Below are 22,667 nucleotides of genomic sequence, written 5' to 3' on the forward strand. Positions count from 1 at the left end.
TTCAAAATAGCTGCATATTAGCTGTTAACTGACAGCAGATTCTGTCATGAGGAAATGCTTTTTTCTTTTCTTTTTAAAATAATGCTATTAGATTTATTTTAAACTTGCCATTTTATTTTATAAATAAACATCTAAGCCCTTACAAAATGCTTTGGGACATAAGGGCTTGCAAAAAAAACAACTTTCTTAAATGGTTTTGTAATAAGACAATATTATTCCTTAAAAATGGGATTTCCTAGATTTTTTTAGGATAATAATGTGGACTTCTAGGATTCTGCAAGTGTAATGGCTGAATAATTGTCCTGTTTCTTTCACTGAGGCAGTTTCTTCTTTATGACTGAGTGCTGAAGATAATGTTCTACAGTAACTCCCTAAGGCAGTTTCCTTGCAGAGATTAGCAACTTCCTTTGATAATTGCATCATTTTAAAGATAAATATTTAGTAAAATCTGAATGTGTAGCTGGATTGCAGATCTTTAAACTTAGATTACATTGGAGCACTTGTTGTATATTTGTGTCAAAAGAACACAGAAATTTCCTTCTGACTTCATTGCACTGTATAAAGCATTGTGTTGAAGAAAGAATACTTGGTATCATAAAAGTATATTAGTCCTTTTGTTTTCAAACTATTTTATTGATTCATTTTTATTCCTAAATTAACATTAATTTGTTTTCAAATTCTCTTCACATAGGTGGTGATGTTCTCGGTGATTCTGAGCTACAACAATTTTCTTCAAGCTTAAGAAGAAGCTCTTCAGTATTAAACTCGGAGACGTGAACAGACCGGTTTTGCTAAAAGCAAGTTACATAAACTGCAGAACAACATAAGCAATTCCACCTCTTTCATAAAAGAAAGAGATAGTACATTTTTTATGAAATCATTTCTTTCTGGCAGAGGTTAGCTACATCTACAGATGAGCGGAATACCCAACAACCCTCCTTGGAAGGAGTCATCAGGACTCAAACATCTGCTACCAATCAACTGGGAAAATTTCTGAAGTGGTCCTATTTCTTACCTAAAAACAACTTGACACTTCTTGTTAAAACATCCAAAGGAAATATGCCAACTCAGCCTCTTTTGGTGTACATGGATGGACCAGAAAGTATAGCCAGTACTGTTGGTTCACAAATGGATAGTAATGATGCCACTATGCCAGTAAAAGGAGCCAACACAATTTCCTATAAGAACTTACAAGACAAGTTCTTAATGCAAGGTGAGGGATGCCTATCTTTAGACTGCATGTTTTGCGAACAGACTTTCAAGCATCCAGAAGATCTTGGTAAGCATGTCTTAACCCAGCATAGGCCGACACTTTGTGAACCGGCAGTTTTGCGTGTGGAAGCGGAGTATGTAAGCCATCTTGATAAAGGACAAGGGGGAATTGATTTGCCACCCCTGGATGTAAATGAAAAGGACAGCCAAGACTTCAGCTGTGTGGTTTGCGGGCAAACATTTGATGAGGCTTTTGATGTTGAGGCCCACATGAGGAAGCACAAGGATTCTTTCACTTATTGGTGCAGTGTATGTGGAAGGAGATTTAAGGAACCCTGGTTCCTCAAAAATCACATGAGGACTCACACTGGAAAACCTGGCTCTCGCAGCAAGGCCCTGCCCGGATCCGAGAGTCCCGTAACGATAAATGAGGTGGTTCAGGACCAAGTGGCAGAAAGCATAACATCCCCTTATAAAATCTGCATGGTGTGTGGCTTTCTATTTCAAAATAAAGAAAGTTTAATTGAGCACAGCAAAGTGCATACCAAAGATTCTCTAGCCAGCAGCAATGGCTGTCCCTCGGAAGGGGACGGTAAAGAAAATAGGGAAGAATTTCTGCAATTTTTAAACCTAAAGCCACTTGCACCTTCTAATAACAGCAAACAGAAAAAGCCCGTGAAATGGATTGCCGAGTTGGATCCGTTCAGTACCTATCAGGCATGGCAGCTGGCTACTAAAGGTAAAGTTGCTATTGGTCACGGACAAACGAAAGACGCAGGTCATGAGGGAAGCACGGACAATGATGACTCTTCTTCGGACAAAGAAGAACTTGGAGAGATTTGGAACGCGAGCAAAGCAAACCAGACTGAAAGCGCAGGAAAGACCAAGGGAAGCAGAGGTGGAAGTTACACAGGGATTGGTAACATGCCACGGGACAAATTTAATAAATACCCTTGCCGCGAAGTGCCTTCATTGCATATGGATTCTAAACTGTCCCAGAACAAAGACAAACCTACCCATTGTTCAGAGTGTGGCAAAGCCTTTCGAACTTACCACCAACTCGTCCTTCACTCGAGGGTCCATAAGAAAGAGCGGAAGAATGATCTAGAAAGCGGGTGTGGGGAAGGGAAGCAGCTGAGAACATGCCTTCGTGACCTTGCAACCCTGGATGAGAATGGAGCCGAACGACTGGAGGGAGGATCTGAAGACAGCTCTGAGGATGGGATAATAGAGACTTCAGGTGAGACAATTTAAGAACTGCTCATGGTAAAATTGTATTTTGTTCATTTAGGCATAAGAGGGTGTCCGTATTAAAGATAATGTGGAGGGATAATATGTTTCGCTAACTGCTTTCCAAGGAATATTGTCACACCATCATCTTACACTAGTTTTAAGTCATGGCATAATTTGCATCTACACCAAATGGAAAGAGGCTTGCATAATCTTAAAACGCATTGCATATTTCATATACATACGACACTGTTGTGTAGAGTTGTATAAAAAGATAGTGTAATCGAGGATTAGACAGATGGATATTTTCATTCCTTTAATGCTAGACATGCTAGGGTTTCTTTCCCACCACAGCTGAGATACTGGTAAATCCTTTTGTTATGCAATACAGGTAATCCTCAACTTATGATCATAATTGAGCCAGAAATTTTCTTTTGCTAATTGAGACATTTTTTAAAGTAGATTTTTGCTCCATTTTACAATCTTGCCACATTTGTTAAGTTGGTTAAATGAATCTGGCTTCCCCATTGAATGTTCTTGTCAGGAAGTTGCAAACAGTGATAACGTGACCCCAGGACAGTGCAATCGTTTTAAATCCATGCCAGTTGTCCAGATTTTGATCACATAACCATGGAACGCTGCAGAGTGTGAAAAAATGGTCATAAGTTCCTTTTTCCAATGCCACTGTAACTTCAAATGGTCACTAAATGAATGGATGTAAGTCGAGAACTATCTGTTCTCTGGTTTGTACTTTGGAGAGATTGGCAGAAATTTTGAGATAGCCACATAGGTCCTATTTATAAAACAACCAGAATATTTATTGCCTCATTTTTGAACTCACTTCTACTATATAGTTACTACTGTTACAGCTTGAAACAAGCTCAAATGAGCATAATGCGGTGCTTGCTGCCCTCTAGTGATAAACCTTGAGCTCTGCATGCTAATTAATTTGACTTTTATAAATTTGATGATTTGGTGGTTCTGTATTGAGATTTGGGCAGCTCACAATATAAAAAACAAAGCACAAATACCATAAGATAAATAAAAATGTAGTAAGGGTAACTGAAGAAATAAATACTTGCCTCCAGGGTTCAATTTTGGAAATCATGGATCTGATAGGATTCTAATTTAGCAGGATTCTTCCCTAAAATTAAGTAGAATGAATTCTCTTTTAAATCATGCAGGATTCACATAAGGCAGTGAGATGTGAGGTTGCTATTTACAAAAATTAAACAAGATATTTAAGATGTTTTCTAATGAACGAAAACATGTGACTGCAGGATGATTTTAGAAATGCCTTTATCGTTGTGTTTGCTTCAGCTTTGAACAATGGCTCTCGGAAGCTTCATTTCCCCACTTGTTAATTACAACTAAGCTACAACTCTATCCATGTATCCCATCTCACTTAAAATTCTTCCTAGTACATATGTTACCTGTTGTTATCCTGATATCTGCTTTTCAGATTAAATCCTGCAGAGTGTAAACTCCCAAATTGTGTTCCCTGGCTGCTATGCAACCTGAAAAAATTATCCAACCAATACCTAATAGTTGTATTGAAAGGCTGTATTTTTGTGAGTTGTTCCTGAAGTAGTCTGCCTGCCAAATGCCACTGCATATTTTTGAAGGTGTTGCGTGTGTGTGCGTCCATGTGAAAAAAAGAATTTGCAAAAAAATATTTGTCTCTTGTGCCCAGATGTCATTTTTTTTATGTCCCAACTGTTTTAGATACAAATGGTACTGTATGTAGGGGTGAAAATCTCTCCTCCCACCAGTGTCTTTTGCTGCCTAGAGGGCATTTATAATCTGAAATGATTGTTTTACTACCTAAATATCCAGGACTATTAAAATAGTTTAGATGGAAATATTTTTTTAAACAGAAAAATATATAATTGAATGGTAAAATTTAAAATTTACTTTGCAATCTTTAGTTTTCTGCTTTTAACATAGGAAAAGCAATTGATGTATTGAGGAAAATTAATAAATGTTTAATCAATATAAAAGAAAAATAACTCATTGAAGGCATGGGGATTGTCTTTCTGCTTGCTGTTGCAGTCTGTAAACTCAAAACTGCTTCACAAGACCGCAGATTTGGATGTAACAGAACAGGTAGTCCTCAACCTAGGACCACAGATGAGCCCAAAATTTCTGTTGCTAAGCAAAAAATTTGTTAAGTGAATTTTGACTCATTTTGCAACCACAGTTGTTAAGTGAATCACCACAGTTGTTAAATTAATAACACCATTGTTAAGTGAATCTGGCTCCCCCATTGACTTGTCAGAAGGTCACAAAAGGAGATCACATGACCCCCACAACCATCATAAATATGAGTCAGTTGCAAAGAGTCTGAATTTTGATCACATGACCATGGGGATGCAGCAATGGTCATAAATGTGAAAAACGATCATAGTCAGTGCCATTGAACGGTCACTAAACATAAGTCGAGGATTACCTGTACTGTGGACTTTTGTATCATTATCTTTAAGATTCAGTGTATGCAAAAGAGACCTAAGAATATTTTTGAACCTTGCAAGGAAGAGCGGGGAAAACATCCAAAAAGAGAGAGAGAAAGATTCTTAGTTGGCCAGAGAAAAGATTTGGAAGCTGCAATTTCTAGCAAAAGATGGGTTATAAAGTATTGACAGGGAGTCTCCAAACTTTTGGATTTGGCATATTCATAATTTTTAAAAAATTATAAACAATTTTTTATATACAACTCTATATAATTGGCATATGTGTTTGAAGAAAGATGTCGTGTTTAATAATCTGCCTTCTGCAATCATTTGAAACAGTTTTTGACCATAGGGTAGCTAAACTTTTGCACGCCACTGTATCCCACTGTCATAGTTAAAATCTGCTCTGTGGTGGAATATTTTTGTGTAATAGCATGAATTGTGTAGTTCTAAAGGGTTGCAGGAAGATGGTGAATTAGATAATACAAGATATACTGAGCAAGTGTGACTGATGTGAATAAGATAATGATAAAAATATGTATGTTGAGAGAAAAAGAACCTCCCTCCCTCCTTCCCTTCCCCCCCTCCCTCCCAGAAATATCAATTCCAAATTCAATAGACCCCAAAAAGATTAGAGTAAAATCTCTCCAGAGAGTCAGGAGCAGTATATATTCTTGGCAGATATCTTTGCAAAACAAAACAAATTCTGTTTTCTTCTCTTTTTTTTCCTCTCCCTTTTTTATTTAACAATTTTGCAGCATACAGTTATACAGATATAAATAAAGATACATGTTCATTTTCTCCTTTTAGGAAGTACATTAACATAACAGTAATCTGTTCACTTACTATTTTTGTCTTATTATGATCCTTTCATTTAAAACAAAAGTTTATTTTCAGAAAAGATATCTATGGATGAACAAATAATTACAGAGGTTGCCCAATTATTGCACAATGTGTCTTTTTTTTTTTACAATGTCCAGAACTGTGTTCCTTACTTTTCTTTATTTTTATTCCCCCCACCCCACCCCCAATCTAAAGATAAAAATGAAGACGGGTTGGAAAGATCAAAAGTAAAAAATCTTGGAGCTTCCAGAGAATGCAGCTACTGTGGAAAGTTTTTTCGTTCAAACTATTACCTCAATATTCATCTCAGAACTCATACAGGTAAAGAAAGCTTGAGATTATGCCTTTGGTGAAGAATCAAAAGGAGAAAGTTTTCAATAAGTTAAAAATACAAATATGATTCAATTTTGACACTTGTTGGAAAAAATAGTTTGTTGCATGCTGAGAAACAGTGGAGACCACCAAACCAAAGGAGTGGATAAAAAAAAGCTAGATAAAACCTCCCTAGAGTTATTGAGGAGATCAGACTGCTGTCCGTGTAGGCTTCTGGATAATGTGACAAAAATGATTGGCTGTTGTCTCCTTTCTATCCTATCCTGCTATAAATCCCAAAATTGTGAGACTTTAAAAATCTGGAAAGGCTCTTGACTATCAAAGGATTTTTTATTTATTTTTTGGTTTTGAATACAAGAGTTAGCTTTTTAGCAGAGATTTTAAAACAGCAATATTAAGGTTCCTGTTATTTGCTAATCTCACTTTATAGCCTGCAGTTGTTAGGATTTTAATCAGTGTTGGGAGCAAAGACTTCCATTACTTCTGATATTAAGAATGTTGGCATGTTTCTTAACTTTCCCCACCTCACCTCTTTTACACACACACACACACACACACACACACACACACACACACACACACACCAGTCAGTATTTGTGTTTGTTTCAACCAAACCTGTCTTACTGGTTGGGTGATATGGGGGGAAGTAAAGGAAAGAGTGAGTACTGTTCACGCCAACTTTAGCTTCTGGAGTAAAATAAGGCTATGAATTCGACAAATAAACGAATTACTCTGCAAATTGCTGTGATTAGCAATTGGGAGGCCTGAAGGTCTTGAAACATGCCTTGTATCTCCAGGAGACTGAACAAGGTAAATATTAAGGATTTGCAGTTCAATGCTGGAAAAAGCCGCAGGCAGGCTAACAATGAGTCCTACATGAGTATAAAGACAGAAGAAGAATTAAAGGCTTTTGGCATCACATGCAATATAACTTGTCCTTACTTTTTCTCTGTCTGCGCTAAGCAAACCATCCCTTTTAATTTCTAAAAATGAAATCAAAGCCAAATACCAGTTAGTGCAATTAATGAAACCATTATTCTGACAAAAATATTTGTTGTTCTAAGATGTTTAGTAGCAGCAAAGAAAATGCACAGTACTCGTTTTTGTTTTCTGGTGAATTAAAAGAAGGAAGTGGGAGTTTTCTGACTTTTGGCTCATTATTTTTGCAGGTGAAAAACCATACAAATGTGAATTTTGTGAGTATGCGGCAGCGCAGAAAACCTCTCTGCGCTACCATTTAGAGAGACATCACAAGGACAAGCATACAGAAGCTTCACCAGATCTGAAAAATGACAGTAAAGGGTTATTGCCTTTCCAGGAGACAGGCTTCTTGTCAGTAAGCGGTCATGCTCCAGAAACCAAAAACCTGAAAAGGCTCCTTGAAGACGCCAAAGATGCCAAAGGAGTAGCCCCACCTGTAAAACAGCAGAAAGAAGAGTTTTACCCTTTTCACAGTGCGCCAAAAAGTATAACTCAGGACAGGAGCAAAGACTCTGACTGTGATGGCTTGAAAGAGGGCGCGTTAAAACGTGAAAAAAACACAGTGGAACATCAGGCAAACATTCTTGTTAATAGAACTGAAAAAAAGAACTCTGAGTTAACAAAAAATGTGTTTTATGCTGGAAGAACGAAGGCAGACTTGAGCGACATTACAGAAAACTCAAAATGCAGATTAACAGTTCAAGAAAAGCCCTTAAATTTATCTACCGCCTCTTCTCAGGATGCTCCAGTAATTCTTCATCCTCGGTGTTCCTTAGCAACCAGCACCTGTCCCTTTTGTACTTTCCGGACGTTATATCCAGAAGTTCTCATCATGCATCAACGGTTGATGCATAAGTCCACTAATAACCTCAATGCAGCGACAAAAAATAGCATTAGAAATAAGGCCGCTCATAAAGCCAGACGTACAGGCTGCCCACCCTGTCTTTTGGGCAAGGATGTGCCACCACTGCCTCTTAATTCTGGGAAAATCAAACCTTCCTTGCTCGCTCAGTCAAAATCTCTGCCTGTGGAGAAGGCGAGGCCATGTCCCACCCCAAAGGGCAAAGAACCCATTCTCTCAGGACAAAACTCCAGCGGCTGGGCCCTAAGCAACTTGAAATCGTGCAAACCTCAAATGATCGGCGTTCCGATTAATAACTGTAGACAGGAAATGCACCAGAGCCCTGGTCGCTCTTCAGGGCAAGATAAAGGGAAATCAAGACTTTTGGCTTCTCAGTTAGGGACAGGCAATAGCAACATCAATAGCTCTATGGAGAACAAAGCTAGTCGAGAAGTAGAGTTTTTCAATAACAAATCCGCCGGGAATAGATATGTGGGATTTGAAGGACTGCCTTCTAAAAGACTTAGGCCTAATCTCTTTGCTCTGGAACAGATCGACTCTGCTCGACATCGGACAGAGAGTGAAACTGCTAGATTACCTCTTTCAGGCAAATATTCAGGTCTTCTCCCTCAGGAATGTTCACACACCAAGCATGCCTCTCTCCTGCTTTTCAAACAAGGGCTCATGAGCTCCGACAGAGATGCTGTAAATCCAATGACTGTTCTAAAACCATATGAAACATACAGCCCAGGAGCATTTGCCAGTTCCCGTGGATCGAGTAGCAGCCATGTTCCCAGCTCTTCAAAAGAAGGTATGTACATCCTTAGTTTTCAGCAATAAATGATGGAAAAATAAGACATTCTTTAAAACAGAGAACACTTGCCAAATGAAATCATAATCTTTTACGGCCATTGCAGTAGCCATGGGACATACCGTATTTTTCAGAGTACAAGGTGCTCCGAAGTATAAGACACACCTAGCTTTTGGGGAGGAAAACAAGAAAAAAAATCTGCCTCTGCCTCCTTGCACCAAACAGCCTGTTTTCAATTTCAGTTTCAGCGCAGCCTGATTAGCACAAGCGGCTGATTGTCGGTAGGATCTGCCTTCCAACGATCCGCTGATTCAGGCTGCAGGGATTGCCATAGCCTATTGCCACCTCTGCACACCCCATTTTTGGCCTCCACATCCCGTTTTGGCCTCTGTGTGCCCCATTCTCCACCCGTTGCGGGCGGCGGAGACCGGAATGGGCAGAAAATGGGGCTTGTGGAGGCCGAAAATGAGGCATACAGAGGCAAATAACGGGATGCAGAGGCCAAAAATGGGACACACGGAGGCAGCAATAGGCAATGGCAATCCCTGCAGCCTGAAACAGCTGATTGTCGGGAGACAGATCTTACCGACAATCAGCCACTTGTGCTAATCAGGCTCTGCTGAAACTGAAACTGGCTGTTTGCTGCAAGGAGGCAAATCGCTGGGAGGCAGAGGCCAAAGGGTGGGGGTAGTTGGGGCTTCGGCAACATTCGCCATATAAGATGCACAGACATTTCCACCCGCTTTTGGGGGTGGAAAAAGTGTGTTTTATACTTGTTAGGGATATACCCTAGCAGAATGTGCACAGCAGTCAGGCATTCAGGCGAATATGAGAGAAAGCGTTTTTTAGTTTACATACTCAGTAAAAACGGATACACTGTCTTAGTTGAATAGTTTATTCCATTAAGAGTTTAGCAGGGTCAAACAGTCCAAATATCATTCACTAATGTTCAGTCAGTTCAGTCCGGAGATTGTTCAATTGCAAAAATCCAGTGTCGAAAAAAAAAGGTCAGTTAACTTAACAATGTCAATCCATAAATCAGTCCAGTAAATATCTTCTCGCAGTAGATTAGATATGCAGCATTCAAAACTCTTTCCTCCTTCGACGTCAGCAACAGGGAACACACAGAACAATCAACCATCAATCCAGTAGCAATCCAGGTTCTCTAGCTCCCTCTTATGGCAGTTTCTCAACCGCACCCAAATTATATCATTTAGAGCAGGGGTCCCCAACCACCGGGCCGCGGAACAACTCCTACCGGGCCGCTGGCTTGCTGGGCGCCGCCATCTTTTTTTGATGAAAAAGTGCTTCCGGTGAGCTTTTCCGGGTAGAAAGCTCACCGGAAGCACGTTTTCATCAAAAAAAGATGGCGGTGCCCAGCTGATGCCGGTACCGGGCCGCGGCGTCAAAAAGGTTGGGGATCACTGATTTAGAGTTTAAAGTGAAAAACACATTTAAACTTTGCTATCATGGTTTATATATTATTTACCCAAACAACGTTAGGTAACTATGGTTATTCCTAACAATACTCCAAAAAATATGGTAGGTTTTGTGCACTGAATAGTCCTGTCTTAATTTGTAATCCTTTGTTCGTGTGTTGTAATGTTTGTTACTAGGGAAAAAACAAGTGTCATATCAACACCTATCTAATACCTTGCTGCAAAAGCGAAGTTACGAGAGCTTTATTGGCAATACCCACAGCCGCCTGAATGATAAGAAAACATGATTTAGCTGCAACAGATGGTAAGGCGCATGTCATACACAAATACACATATTTTACGTTTTTGTTGCTATCAGATGAAAAACCTATAAGTCACTATGTCTTGCTGAATTGTAGCACCCATCATTTTTTTACTATAGTCATGCTGACTGGGTTCTCTGGGAGCTATAGTTCAGGAGCACTTGGAAAGTGTCACGCTTCTCCTCTTTACTGTAGAAGAATTTTCTTTAACTCTATGGTCTCTGGATGTGTCAAGACATCCAATTCTCTGAACAATCGTGTCCCCAAACATCTGGAAAATTAAAGGTTTTGGTAAATTGTCCAGTTTAAAGTGAGTGTAATTTTGCGGAATCATTAAATTACCCTAGATTATTCCAAGTAGTGTTCTAAAACCATATTCCAAAGTACGGGTGAGCAAAGACAAAAGTAAATGTGATTTTACTTAAAGTTAATGAAATAATAAATTAATGCAGTTAATAAGATCATACATTTTAACACATTTCCTGTATTGGCATTTTAAAAATCAGATTTTGGCAGTAACCTTTGAAATATCTCAAAAATAGCCATTCTCCAGCATGCCAATTGGAGAATCCACGCTCGGCTCAGTTTCTGAGGAGAAAGGAATTGCGATCTGAGAAGAAAGAGGCTGTACAAATTTCTTCAGTGGACGAACCATTGGCAGCCCTTACATCTGCCGCCACCGTGTCTGGAGACGTAGCAGAGACCCTGAAGGCTGAGGACAGGAGGGCAGAACTGAACTTCCGCAGAACACATCAGGCCAATGCTTGGGCCATCAAACAGGAGATGGCCGCTTCCTTTTTTACTAGGACTTCCTTGTTCTGGCTTCATCAGTTGCAAACAATGCCACCTGAGGAAATCCGGCTTCATCAAGACATCAATAAACTGGTGGCTGCGGCTGAATTTATGGCTGATGCCACCTTGCATGAGGCTCGGTTTTCCTCTAGGGCTCTCGCTTCCACCATTACATCATGCCAACTGCTTTGGCTTCGCCAATGGCAAGCAGATGTAGAGCCTCTTCTCAGATCACAATTCCTTTCTCCTCAGAAACTGAACCGAGTGTGGATTCTCCATCGACATGCTGAGAAAGTGCATATTAGATAAGCCAATGCCCCTTTTCAAGATTGAATTGGGGGATACAGAATTTCTATGCCTTCAGTTTGGAAAATGTTAGAGGAATAAGTACAATATGTGTTAAAAAGTGCTCAAATTATTAAAAAAGCATTACATGCAAGTAAAAATAACCTTTCCAGAAAATTACTGTGCTTTCACTTTATATTAGGTAGGAAAATATTGCTGAATTACAATTCCAAGTATCCATCACTATCTAATGCTTGTTCTACTGAGAAGCTGGTTCATCAGTATATCTTACTGGGAGAGAAAGGCAGAATCTAAATTCGACTTCTGCTCAGATCAAATTGGCTTCACTGAAGGAGCAGCCTTAAAGAGCATTGAGCTAAAATCTTTTCTCCCAAGGTTGTTGTTCTGCTGCCAGATAGCCAAAATAGATAAGAGGTGCTCAAGAAGTCAAAGTGTAATTCTGGGCTAATCGGATTGCTATCTTTAAGAATAAGCAAATTTTCATGAAAGAGAACACAGTTTAACACACCATACTGTTCTGGAGTATAGAGGGCTGGACTCTTTGAAACAGATTAGTTTCAGGATGTTGGCTTAGATTTTCCAGTGATGAGATCTGTCATTTGGCCCTGCCTTCACTGGTTTGCTTTTTCCAAACTACAGGACACACTTTGATAAATCCTGGCAAAGATTATTTTAAAGTATCAAACAGCATTTGATTTGCAGTATATGACTATAGCAAAAGAAAGAGCAACGATGCTGATTTATTTATTTAAAACATTTATATGGCTGCCCATCTGATATCAAACTCTGGGGAGCTGCCAACCAACAGTTAAAACAACACTTGGAATAAAACAACATACAGTAGAACCTCTGGTCACGACCATAATTCGTTCCGTAACTTCGGTTGCAACCCAATTTGGTCATGACTGGAAGCGAGACTGACTGAGCATGCACCTACAAAAAAGAAAAAAAATTGGCGCAGAAAGGGAAATGGGCTGTGGCCGTGTTTGATCACCACCCGTGTATGTGTTCGAGACCAGATTCAAAAATGTTGTGAATTTTTTGGTCGGAACCCGATTTAGTCATGGTCAGAAGTGTTCGTGGCCAGAGGTTCTACATATATATCTATTAAAACCATAAACATTACAAGCCTGGCACCACAGCTAAGTCCAACATTAAATCTTTGTCCACTTCACCCTATCCTAGTACTTGGAGAAAAAGCCAGGTCTTTAGTGTTAGTAGAAGTCTGCCTAACTTCAAGAGGAAGATCCTAATGGACGGTAGTATTTAAGGGGGATGCCCATGTTACCTGTTCTGAGGCGATAAATGTCTTTAGAGGGACCTTTCTACACATACACCCTATAGCAGTGATGGCTAACCTTTTCGTTGTCGTGTGCCGAAAGTACATGCACGCATACGTGCCTCCTCCCATAATGCAAAGCGTGCGTGGCATCCCCCACCCCCGCGCATGCACAGCAGATATCCGACAATCAGCCAGCTGGTGGGAGGCAGACCCACATGCACAGTGGATTTGTTCCGGGCGACAGTTTGCTTGGCGGCAGAAATGGCTCTGCATGCCACTTCTGGCACGTGTGTTTACATTTCGGCCCTATGAAGGTGGTGATGTGATAATATCTGAAAATTTGGGGGGGTTGCTTACCAGAAATGTTATGCATTCTAAGTTTTCAGACTATGTATGATTCATGTCTTTGGTTTCACCATAAAGTAATCATATTTTTTCCTAAGATGGCTCTGAAGTTTTGTAACTAGAACTCAGACTTGATTTCAGGGCTCCACCAGGTCCTGTTGGAAAATATTGTTACTTTACAACCGACACATCATAGTTTCCAAAGGCCATCTTCCATTGCAACCTTAAATTACGTAAAATGAAATCTGACCCCAGTCATGTTTTTACCTAAACTTCAATACCATATTTCCTGCTTTTTGTAGTCAATCTTTAGAAAGATCAATCCCTTTACAATATCTAGAAACAATGCTAAAAATACTGTTTATGCATCTGTTGTGAGTCAATTGAAAACACTTTTTCCCCTCTGTATTCCAGGTATGAAGACACAGGCTTTGAATCCCCTTACAGTTCATCTCTTGAGAATGATAGAATGACGAAAGCTAACAAACTAAGCTGTGATTTTACTGTGCACAGAGGAAAAACACTACAGTTGTGTAACGGAAGATTTGATCCTGTTTGGATGAAGCAATGTAAACGCTGTTGTCCAAGACAGTGTTGTCTAAGTGTGTGTATCGTTTCCCAATCTTGAATATTATTATTTTTTTCTTAGAATTACCTTGACCAAATATTCAACTTAAATATATTTTTGCATATGTGAGTGCTGCTGATATTGTGTGCAGTCCTTGCATCTCAGGTAAAGCTGTACATTGAAATACAGAGATGATTTTTTTGCCTAAATATTTTCAGGTTTTGTTTTTTTTCTTTAAAAATAATTTTCAAAATGAACCCCCCATGTACTACTTACATTCATTTTAAGCACAATTATTGCCCGTCAGATTATATCAGGAACATTTAGCACCAAGCAAGACCCTACTGTCTTTGAAGACATCATATTTTCTCAAATTGAATCTTGTTTTGTTTTTCTTTTAACATCACTTCCATAAGGGAATGGAATTGATTGATTGCACTCTTGGATAGTGTAGGGTCTCCAACTAGGCAACTTTAAGACTTGTGGACTTCAAGTCCCAGAATTCTGAAGTTGAAGTCCACAATTTACCAAGGTTGGAGACCCCTAGTATAGAGATTAAAGTTAGTCAGACCTTTGACATAAAGACATAATTCCTCTCTTACAATGAACACAGAATGTTTCTAACTATTCCTTCTGGGTACTTCAGTTCACCCCTTTTTCTTTTCTTAAAATACCATTTTCACCTCTACATATGAATCATTTTGCAAAAAAATGTATAGATGTAAATAGATTGTGTACATATGCCTAAGAGGGAAGGTAACATTCCTCTCAAATACCAATGCCAATTATACTAATTCATATATATATATATATATTTATGGATATAGCAACTCTTTCATATTTACTTGACAAACTGAAGGTTCAATCTGCCTCCTTCACGTGGCTTCATAGATGGAAGATTCTCACAGGTTGCCATGCTTTTCTTCACTCCTTGTCCCCATCTCAAAGATTGTTTGCTTTGGGTCAGGATAAAATTTTAGATACATTGTGATGCACGCAGGAGTTCCCTTGAATTGGAGACTTGTGGTCCCTTAAAGAGATTCTGCAGCCATACTTCTCCATATAAGCTACATGTACTGCTTGGGTCTCATTTGAAAAATCGGGGCATATGCCTAGCATTGTTTGCCAAAATCAAAGTTGTGTGTATAAGGGGTCTTGTGAGGTAATTTTCGTCTGTCCACACTTTGTAAGTAGTTCAGCCCAAAGTTGAATTATAAATTTAATGGAGAAAGATGGTTTGTTTTGTTTTTATTTTGTTTTTAAACCCTAGAGGTTTCTTTTTTGTTTCCAACTGCACAGGACTGAAAATTGAATAGGAAAATGGTTTGCTGGCTGAAAAAAATGAATTGTACATGTTGAAGCTGGCTGTTCCAAGCATTTTGTAAAAGCCTTTATAACAACAGCTTAAATGTTTATTTTCTGTTTGACATACCCAAGTTTCCAGAACAAAAATGGTTTCAAAAATACTTTTTGCACTGTTGAATGTGTTTCCTATCAGATGTAAATATGCAGAAGCTAGGTAGACATTCTTGGAAGTTTTCTTCACACCCAGCAAGCAACTTTGGAAGCGTTTTAATTTTCTGACTTCCTGTGTGTGAAAAAAAAAAAAAAAAGCATCTCTGTAAAACTGGCAATGGAATGAAGTGCTGTGTATCAGGAAATTGTACAAAATTTACCCTTTTCCTGTTCATAAGCTGAGCCATGTGTACATAAAATCTAGATTTATTTTCCTAGTTTTGCACTTTCATAGCCTATTTTTGAAGATGAATACATTTGGAAGATGGCTAATCTATTTTTGCCTGAACCTTCAATGAGTCTTTTTTTTTTTTCTTCTCTCTATTTTTAAGTAATGGAGCTTAATGAAATAATTTTAAAAAAGACCAGGACTGTATTTAATTACAGGTTTTAGAAGCATATCTTGCTTTTTGCTGGTGCAGCCCTTGAGAAGCTTATAGGCACCCTTCAAAACTGGGGAAAAATTATGAACAGAGGCCTTAGTCCCCAGTCCCATTTCCCTTTTAAGCACGGGAATTACTGGAGCACAAGCTTTTTCCTGTCCTACTGTAAGTCTCTATGACAGGCCCTGGCTGGCTATTGTTCTAGTCTATATCAGAGTTGGATTGGGTTGCAGGAGGGAGTAATACTACTTTCCTTCACACTCTGATGTTATATTTGCAGCAACTTCTGCATTTTGTGTGGACTTCAACTCTTCATATACGCAGCAGGGTCTGATCATTCTTTGAGCTGTTCTATACATCTGGAGCTAATGGGATATTGCAAAAGAGTCCTTAAGCATAGTCCATATGGACCTTTCTGGGCAGAGATGTGGTACCAACCAGGTCAAAAGAAAAAAGATGCTGCTTATTTGTAGTTATTTGTAAAGTCTCCAAAATAGGTTTTGCCCATCAGTATTAACTATGGGATACTACTGTGTGTTTCTTTTCTTTTCTTTTTGGTAATAGTGATGAGAATGCTGGTACAATTTGTTATATTTATTTCTTTCTACCATGATTTATAATGGTTAAATCCTTACATTGTTGAACTGTAGACACCATAAAAATCATTTAATTTATGCTGCGTTTTCAATGTAGTGCAATTTGTTATATGTGGTGTAAATACAAACACGAGGGGTTTGATTTTTGTTTTTGTTTTGAAAATACTTTTGTGGTCCTTTATTTTTTTGGTCTTCTGAATATATTTGAAAAGAGCCAAATAGGGGAAATGTTGGTTCATAGTTTGTAGTGGGAGTGGGGGGGAATCAAGAGTGGCCCATGTGGTGGAGGGCAAAGGGAGTCACATTGATGAAGGAAGCTTTAGAGCATTGCAAGATGCCAGTTATGTCCAGAAGAGGCAGAGTTTACACCAGGGGTGAGCAATTAATTTTTCCAAGGGACCACATGAGAAATTGGGACTGTTGTGGAGTGCCGAAGCAATAAACTGAACTTAACACCCACATGTTGAGGGAAGAGGGAGTGCAGAGCCACCACTTTTCTGTCATAGATGCCGAAAAGTTATCTTGCTAACTGACTAAATAGCAATGGCACTTATATACGACTTCACAGTGCTTTAGAGCCCTCTCTAAGTGGTTTACAGAGTCAGCCTATTGCCCCCAACAATCTGGCTCCTCATTTTACCAGTCTGAGAAGAATGGAAGGCTGAGTCAACCTTGAGCTGGTGAGAATGGAACTGCTGGCAGTCAGCAGAATTAGCCTGCAAAATGCTTCACTCTAACCACTGAGCTACTACTGTTCTAAAAGAGTGTGTTCTTTTCCTGCCTCCTGTGGTGTGCTTATTTACATTTTATTTTCTACCTTCCAATTGACCTCAGGTGGGCCAGACAGGGCCACAACATGCCCAGGTCTGGTTTATGCTGTGATGCTGCATTCATTTAACAAAGGCAACAAGATCCTACGGACACCACCAGAAATGAATTTTTTCCCTTTGGTCTACTAGGAACAATGTGTGCTTTGCCAAGAAGCAATAATGTCAAAAGAACGTTTAGATTTTGCCTTCGTTCAGCCAGATCACTAAAAGAAACAAAGCATGCTGCATTTTGGCTTGCATGTTAGCTCTCCCATGTGGCCATGTTTCAACTATTCTTTGGTTTAATATAATGTTTTTCAAACTTGTCCATTTTCAAGTTGAGTGGATTTCAACTCCCCAAACTCCCTAGCCCTACTACCCAAGTTGGAAAAACACGGGTCATTAAATAAATTACGTGCAAATCATACGTGCTTTGGTAAATTAGATTTGATGCTGGCTTGGAGGGAGTAGAGTCTATACTGCAGGAGCAGAACATGGAGTGGTTACAGGAGAACTTTTTGTACCTCTAAGATCTTGTTTTCAGTAATGTTCAAGATTTTTGAAGCATAACCTTCCATTGCATTTTTGCAGTGATCCAGTTTTGCTAGATTCAGATTTAAATGAAAGCAGTGGATGGCCACCTTGAAATAAGAATTGATAGAGTAGAGTCAGTTTGGTGTAGCCGGCCTAGAATGCAGGAGACTGCAAATTCTAGCCTTGCCTTAGGCATGAAAGCCCAGCTTAGCTGGGTGACTTTGGGCCAGTCACTGTCTCAGCCCAACCCACCACCTCACAGGGTAGTTGCAGGGAAAATAAGACGAAGGAGTATTTGATACGTCCATCACCTAAGTTATAAAAACAATAAAAATGAAATAAAGATAAATAACAATAAGTGTAATTGAAGGGGTTTATTCCTTCAGGTGTTTTCATGGCAGAAACTTTTAGTCCTGTGATTTATATCCAATTCTTTGGATAGTTAAGTTATAAGGTCTCCTTATTTTTTAAAAAAACAGTTCAATATAAGAAGGGCAGCAAATAAATTTTCTTAATAAGAAAAACTAGTAACACAGTTTCCACATTGTATGTTCATAAAACTTTCAAATCCATTTAATATAATAATCTTATTAGCCAGATAGCCTAAACCTGAGAATTTTAAGAGAAATGGATTTTGCACAATAGGTAGTGAGCCCATCAAGCTTTTGTAAAATTATTTTCCCATGCAGCAGTGCTTAGTAGGAAGCTAATGAAAAGCTTCCTTTACTTTTCTGCTAAGGAAAAAGTGCTGCTTTGGAAAAAGTAATTTCTTTTTGAGTAAAGATTTTGTTCCTGGGACGCTTTGCTTTTCAGAGTCACTTCCATCTTAGACATTTCTGTCTGTCTCATACAGCCCACAAGGGGGCACCCCAAGGCTAGTTGACATTAATTTCCCAATAGCTTTAAATCCTTTTTGTACAAATGCTAGTGAACACTGAAAATAAGCAATTTAATTTTATTCTTACAAATGCCAGCTCTAGTATATTTGCAACGGAATTCCATTTTAAATCATTTTTCCATTTAGATACATAAAAAATGGTTGGAATTTGGAGTCCAATAATATCTGGACATTTAAAAGTTGCCCATCCCGTGTTCCACTCAAGTCTGTGCAACACACTGTTGCACCAACCCATCAACCGAATAAGGCTGTTACATCAGTGTTGATTCTGTATAATAAAGGTGTGTGTATGTGTGTGTGTGTAATAAATATTTAATCATATTAGATAATTACGCCAGCAGAAAAAAAAAGGGCTTTGCTGCTACTGTGAATTGGAGGACAGCACCGTGGAAGTGCCTTTCAAGGCATCTTGACATACTGAAATAATACTATTCAACAAATACTTAATTCTCTTTCTATAAATAATACTTCTAAAACAACTTTGCAATTGCACTTGACTCCAAACTGAATATAGGTCAGCTGTGTGACATGGTAAAAAAAGCACAGGGATAAATTGAGACTGCATCAATAGGAATATTTTCTGAATTGCTTTCTAAATTGTAGGAAGTAAAAGTTGTCTGTCTTCTTGCATTGGTCAGTCTCCACATAAGTACTGGGTCTAGTCTTAAACTGTGCACTTTAAAAGATTGTGACTAAGTGAAACAGATTCCAAGAAGGAAAATTAAGATGGTCAGGGAAATGGGGATTATGTTATAAGCCTTATAAAGGGAAACTAAGGTGGGAGCTGGTTGTTTTTGTTATGGAAGGAAGTCCCAGAAGATAGCACGATCTTATTCTCTGTTGTTTCTGGGTTGAGATCACAAAAACAATGTTTTTAACTCACAGGGAAACATACTAGATAAATTACCTAAGGGTAAGATTAGTTTGGGGAGGTGTTGGATGTTCCTTCATGGGATGTCTATGGAGATTCTCAGTCATCTAGGTCATGGTTGTCCCAAATGTGCTTTTCCAAGAGGCAATTGGACTTTCTGGTTTTTCTTTGAAGTTGTTTTGCTTCTCATCCAAGAAGCTTCTTCAATTCTGGTTGGTGAGGAATGGAAGGATTTATATTCTTATTGTATTCCTTCCATTTGAGATGCAGGCATTATTCAGGTGGACCCTGAGGACACGCATGGCCTCAATGACTCTAAAAGAATGCAAATGACCAGCTGTCTGCAAGGAATATAAATCTTTCCGTTCCCCATCATCCAGTCAGAGCTGAAGAAGCTTCTTGGATGAGAAGCGAAACTCCTTCAAAGAAAACAAAGTATAGTTCCTTCCTGAAAAAGCATCTTGGGACATATTTCATGGGATGTCTTTCAATACAATTGTTAACAGGTTGCTAAGTTGTGTCCGTCTCTTTGCAGCCCTATGGGCCACAACATCCAGCCCCCCTGTCCTCCACTGTCTTCTGAGTCTGACCAAACTCATGTTCATTGCATCATTGACACTAACCATCATCCTCAGCTGTCCCTGTTTTGCCTTCAATCTATTCCAACATAGGGGTCTCTTCCAATGCAACACAATAGGAGACTTGTTAGCAGAATGCTCTTTGGATTTCTGGCTGAAGAGACGATGAACTTACATGCCTTATCAAACTACAGCTTCTTCAAAATAGCTAAATGGAATTAAATGGCTTATAATTGCATTAGTTCAGTTTTCCTGTATCCCATGCCATCTAGATGTAATGGAATTGCAATTCCCAATCCACCCACTTCAGCTAATTGCCGTGTTAGGCTGATTAGATATTCCTAAAATCAGCAACATTTAGGAAAACCTACTTTAGAATAATTTGTAAGACTTGTGACCACAGGGGGACAGTATGAACTCATAGACGGGACCTAGAATATTCCTACATGATCCACAAATTTGGAAAGGAAAGTTAAAGGTGTTTTACACAGAAGATACTTTGTAGTTGCTCTCTGCAATCACAAATAATAGCTTCTGCCTCTCAATATTACATAACATTGAATAACAATAGCACTTAGACTTATATGCCGCTTCACATTGCTTTACAGCCCTCTCTAAGCGGTTTACAGAGTCAGCACATTGCCCCTGACAATCTGGGTCTTCATTTTACTGACCTTAGAAGGATTGAAGGCTGAATCAACCTTGAATCGATGAGGATCGAACTGGCAGTGGGCTGAATTAGCCTGCAATACTGCATTCTAAGTTTATGAAGATAAATGAATAAATCTGTATTATATAATCTAAGTTTTAATAACAGCGTTATGGGGCAATAGACTTTATTTAAAAAAATTAGACATCATTAAAATTAAAGTAATATATGCCAAATAAAAACAAAGATGATAGAATCAAAGTGCAACAATCTTGTTGTGAACTCTTGAATGCTGAGATGGATATAAATATGATTTCAATGTGTCTTAAGTTATAGCATAGTTAGTATATTGATGGGTTTATATTGATAGGAGGTAAGGTGGAGTAAGGTTAGAAAGGATTATGAATATATACAGATCATTATGAATGGCACAAAAGAAGAATATCCTGCCTATTTTACTATTCCACCACCTAATCTTTAGTTTAGTCCTGCTCACCACTGACGTTTAGTCATAGGCAGGCTATCCACTGAAGACCATAAATCTTTATTCTGAAAAAAGATGAAGATGAACTCATTAAATGGCTGGTACCTTCAAAAATCATCTTTGTCTGATACCACTGGGGGAAATAAAAAGATCAGGGATGGACTAGTTGATGTAGCTTGGTTCAGTCTAAAGGAATTTCACATTTGTGTAGGTTCATTAGTCAAGAAAATAAGGGATGCTTGCGTATTAATCATCATTGGTTGTATCAATGGTTTTTGCAATCAGTATTGACTGATCTCTACTGCTTCTAAATATATAGACCATATCTGTGCTTATCGTGCAAAAAACATGATAGGCAACAAGAATATCTTTGTAAAGATTTATAAACCAGCCTTCTACTGAACTTCAACTGCAATCCTAACCTGCATAAGATTGTAACAATCCAGGCATGTCATCATATATGTAGGATTCCATTTATTCAGAGTCTCCCTCCCTCCCTCTCTCTCTCAATATGTGTGTGTGTGTGTGTGTACGCACATGCATGGACTTACTTAAATATAGGGTGAGGGTGAGCATTTATATCATTATGAAATTCAATATGAATTTCAATATGAAATTCTTAGTCTACAGATAACACTTTCAGAATACAAAGTCTGCTTTCTTTGCAAATCTTTCAACAGGTGGGAAGAAGTATCCTATTTTCTGTTTTGTAAGATTTTAAGACGAGACCCACACAGAAATTCTAAAGTAGAATTTTTACATTCTTGTTCCAAAGCTTTGACTTCCTCTTTGGTATTTGAATGCTGTGCATACTCCTCCAGTTCTAACAGTTACGACTAATTGAAAAGGATGTTTCTATTCTTAATGAGTCTTATAAAATTGCTGTTTTACCAATCATAATTTAAGCCCTGCTAATTTTAAGAGATACATAGAAAACAGTTTTTCAGAGTTTTTGTGCTTACCTTATTGGAATCTTGGGGAACAAAAATATAGTATGCCTGGCAATTTTTTGTGAAGTTATCCAGAAAGCATACTCTTGCCATTACAAATTTCTAATGTTCAATATTCACATGACAAAAGGTATATTCACATAAGTCCAGGGGTGGGCTTCAAAAATTTTAACAACGGGTTCTTTGCCCAGTTGCTGGGTGGGCGTGGTGATGGTGGGCGTGGCCTAGCCAGCCTCCTGCACCACGGTGGGGTTTGTTTTTGCCCTCCCTGGGCTCCGGAGGCCTTCCTTGAACCTCCAGGAGGGCGAAAATGGCCTCCCTGGGCTCTGGAGGCTCTCTGGAAGGTGGAAATAGGCCCATTTCCCGCCTTCCTGAACTTTTGAGAGGCCCGTTTTTCACCCTTCCCGAGCCTCCATGCGCGCCTGCACTTCAATGATGGGATTCAATTTTTTTTACTCCCTTTTCTGTGGGCGTGTCTTGGTGGATGTGTCAGGGGAAGGAGACTGTAAAATCTCCAGTTAGAAGTGGTATTTGTCGGTTCTCCGAACTACTCAAAATTTCCGCTACTGGTTCTCAAAACAGGTCAGAACCTGCTGAATGCCACCTCTGCTGCACTTACCTGCATCCAAAACAGGCAGTGTGGGGAATCCTGAGAGGGGAGGGGT

The 22,667-nt window shown here is 38.9% G+C and overlaps 1 protein-coding gene across 1 annotated transcript in view; it reads left to right on the top strand.

Moving 5' to 3' along the window:
* The window catches only part of ZNF217 (zinc finger protein 217), a 30,750-nt gene extending 15,790 nt beyond the window's left edge, over nt 1-14,960 (top strand). The window contains exons 2-6 of the mRNA XM_026664961.2: nt 692-2,452; nt 5,931-6,056; nt 7,238-8,701; nt 10,318-10,444; nt 13,582-14,960. Of these exons, the coding sequence (XP_026520746.1) occupies nt 1,060-2,452; nt 5,931-6,056; nt 7,238-8,701; nt 10,318-10,427 (3,093 nt within the window). The 5' untranslated portion in view covers nt 692-1,059 and the 3' untranslated portion in view covers nt 10,428-10,444; nt 13,582-14,960. The remainder of the gene's footprint in view (nt 1-691; nt 2,453-5,930; nt 6,057-7,237; nt 8,702-10,317; nt 10,445-13,581) is intronic.
* The last annotated feature ends 7,707 nt before the right edge of the window (nt 14,961-22,667 follow it).

Source organism: Notechis scutatus, chromosome 3 (genome assembly GCF_049901735.1).
Source record: "Notechis scutatus isolate UNSWTSFEM ecotype Mainland chromosome 3, rNotScu1.2, whole genome shotgun sequence".
NCBI lineage: Eukaryota > Metazoa > Chordata > Lepidosauria > Squamata > Elapidae > Notechis > Notechis scutatus.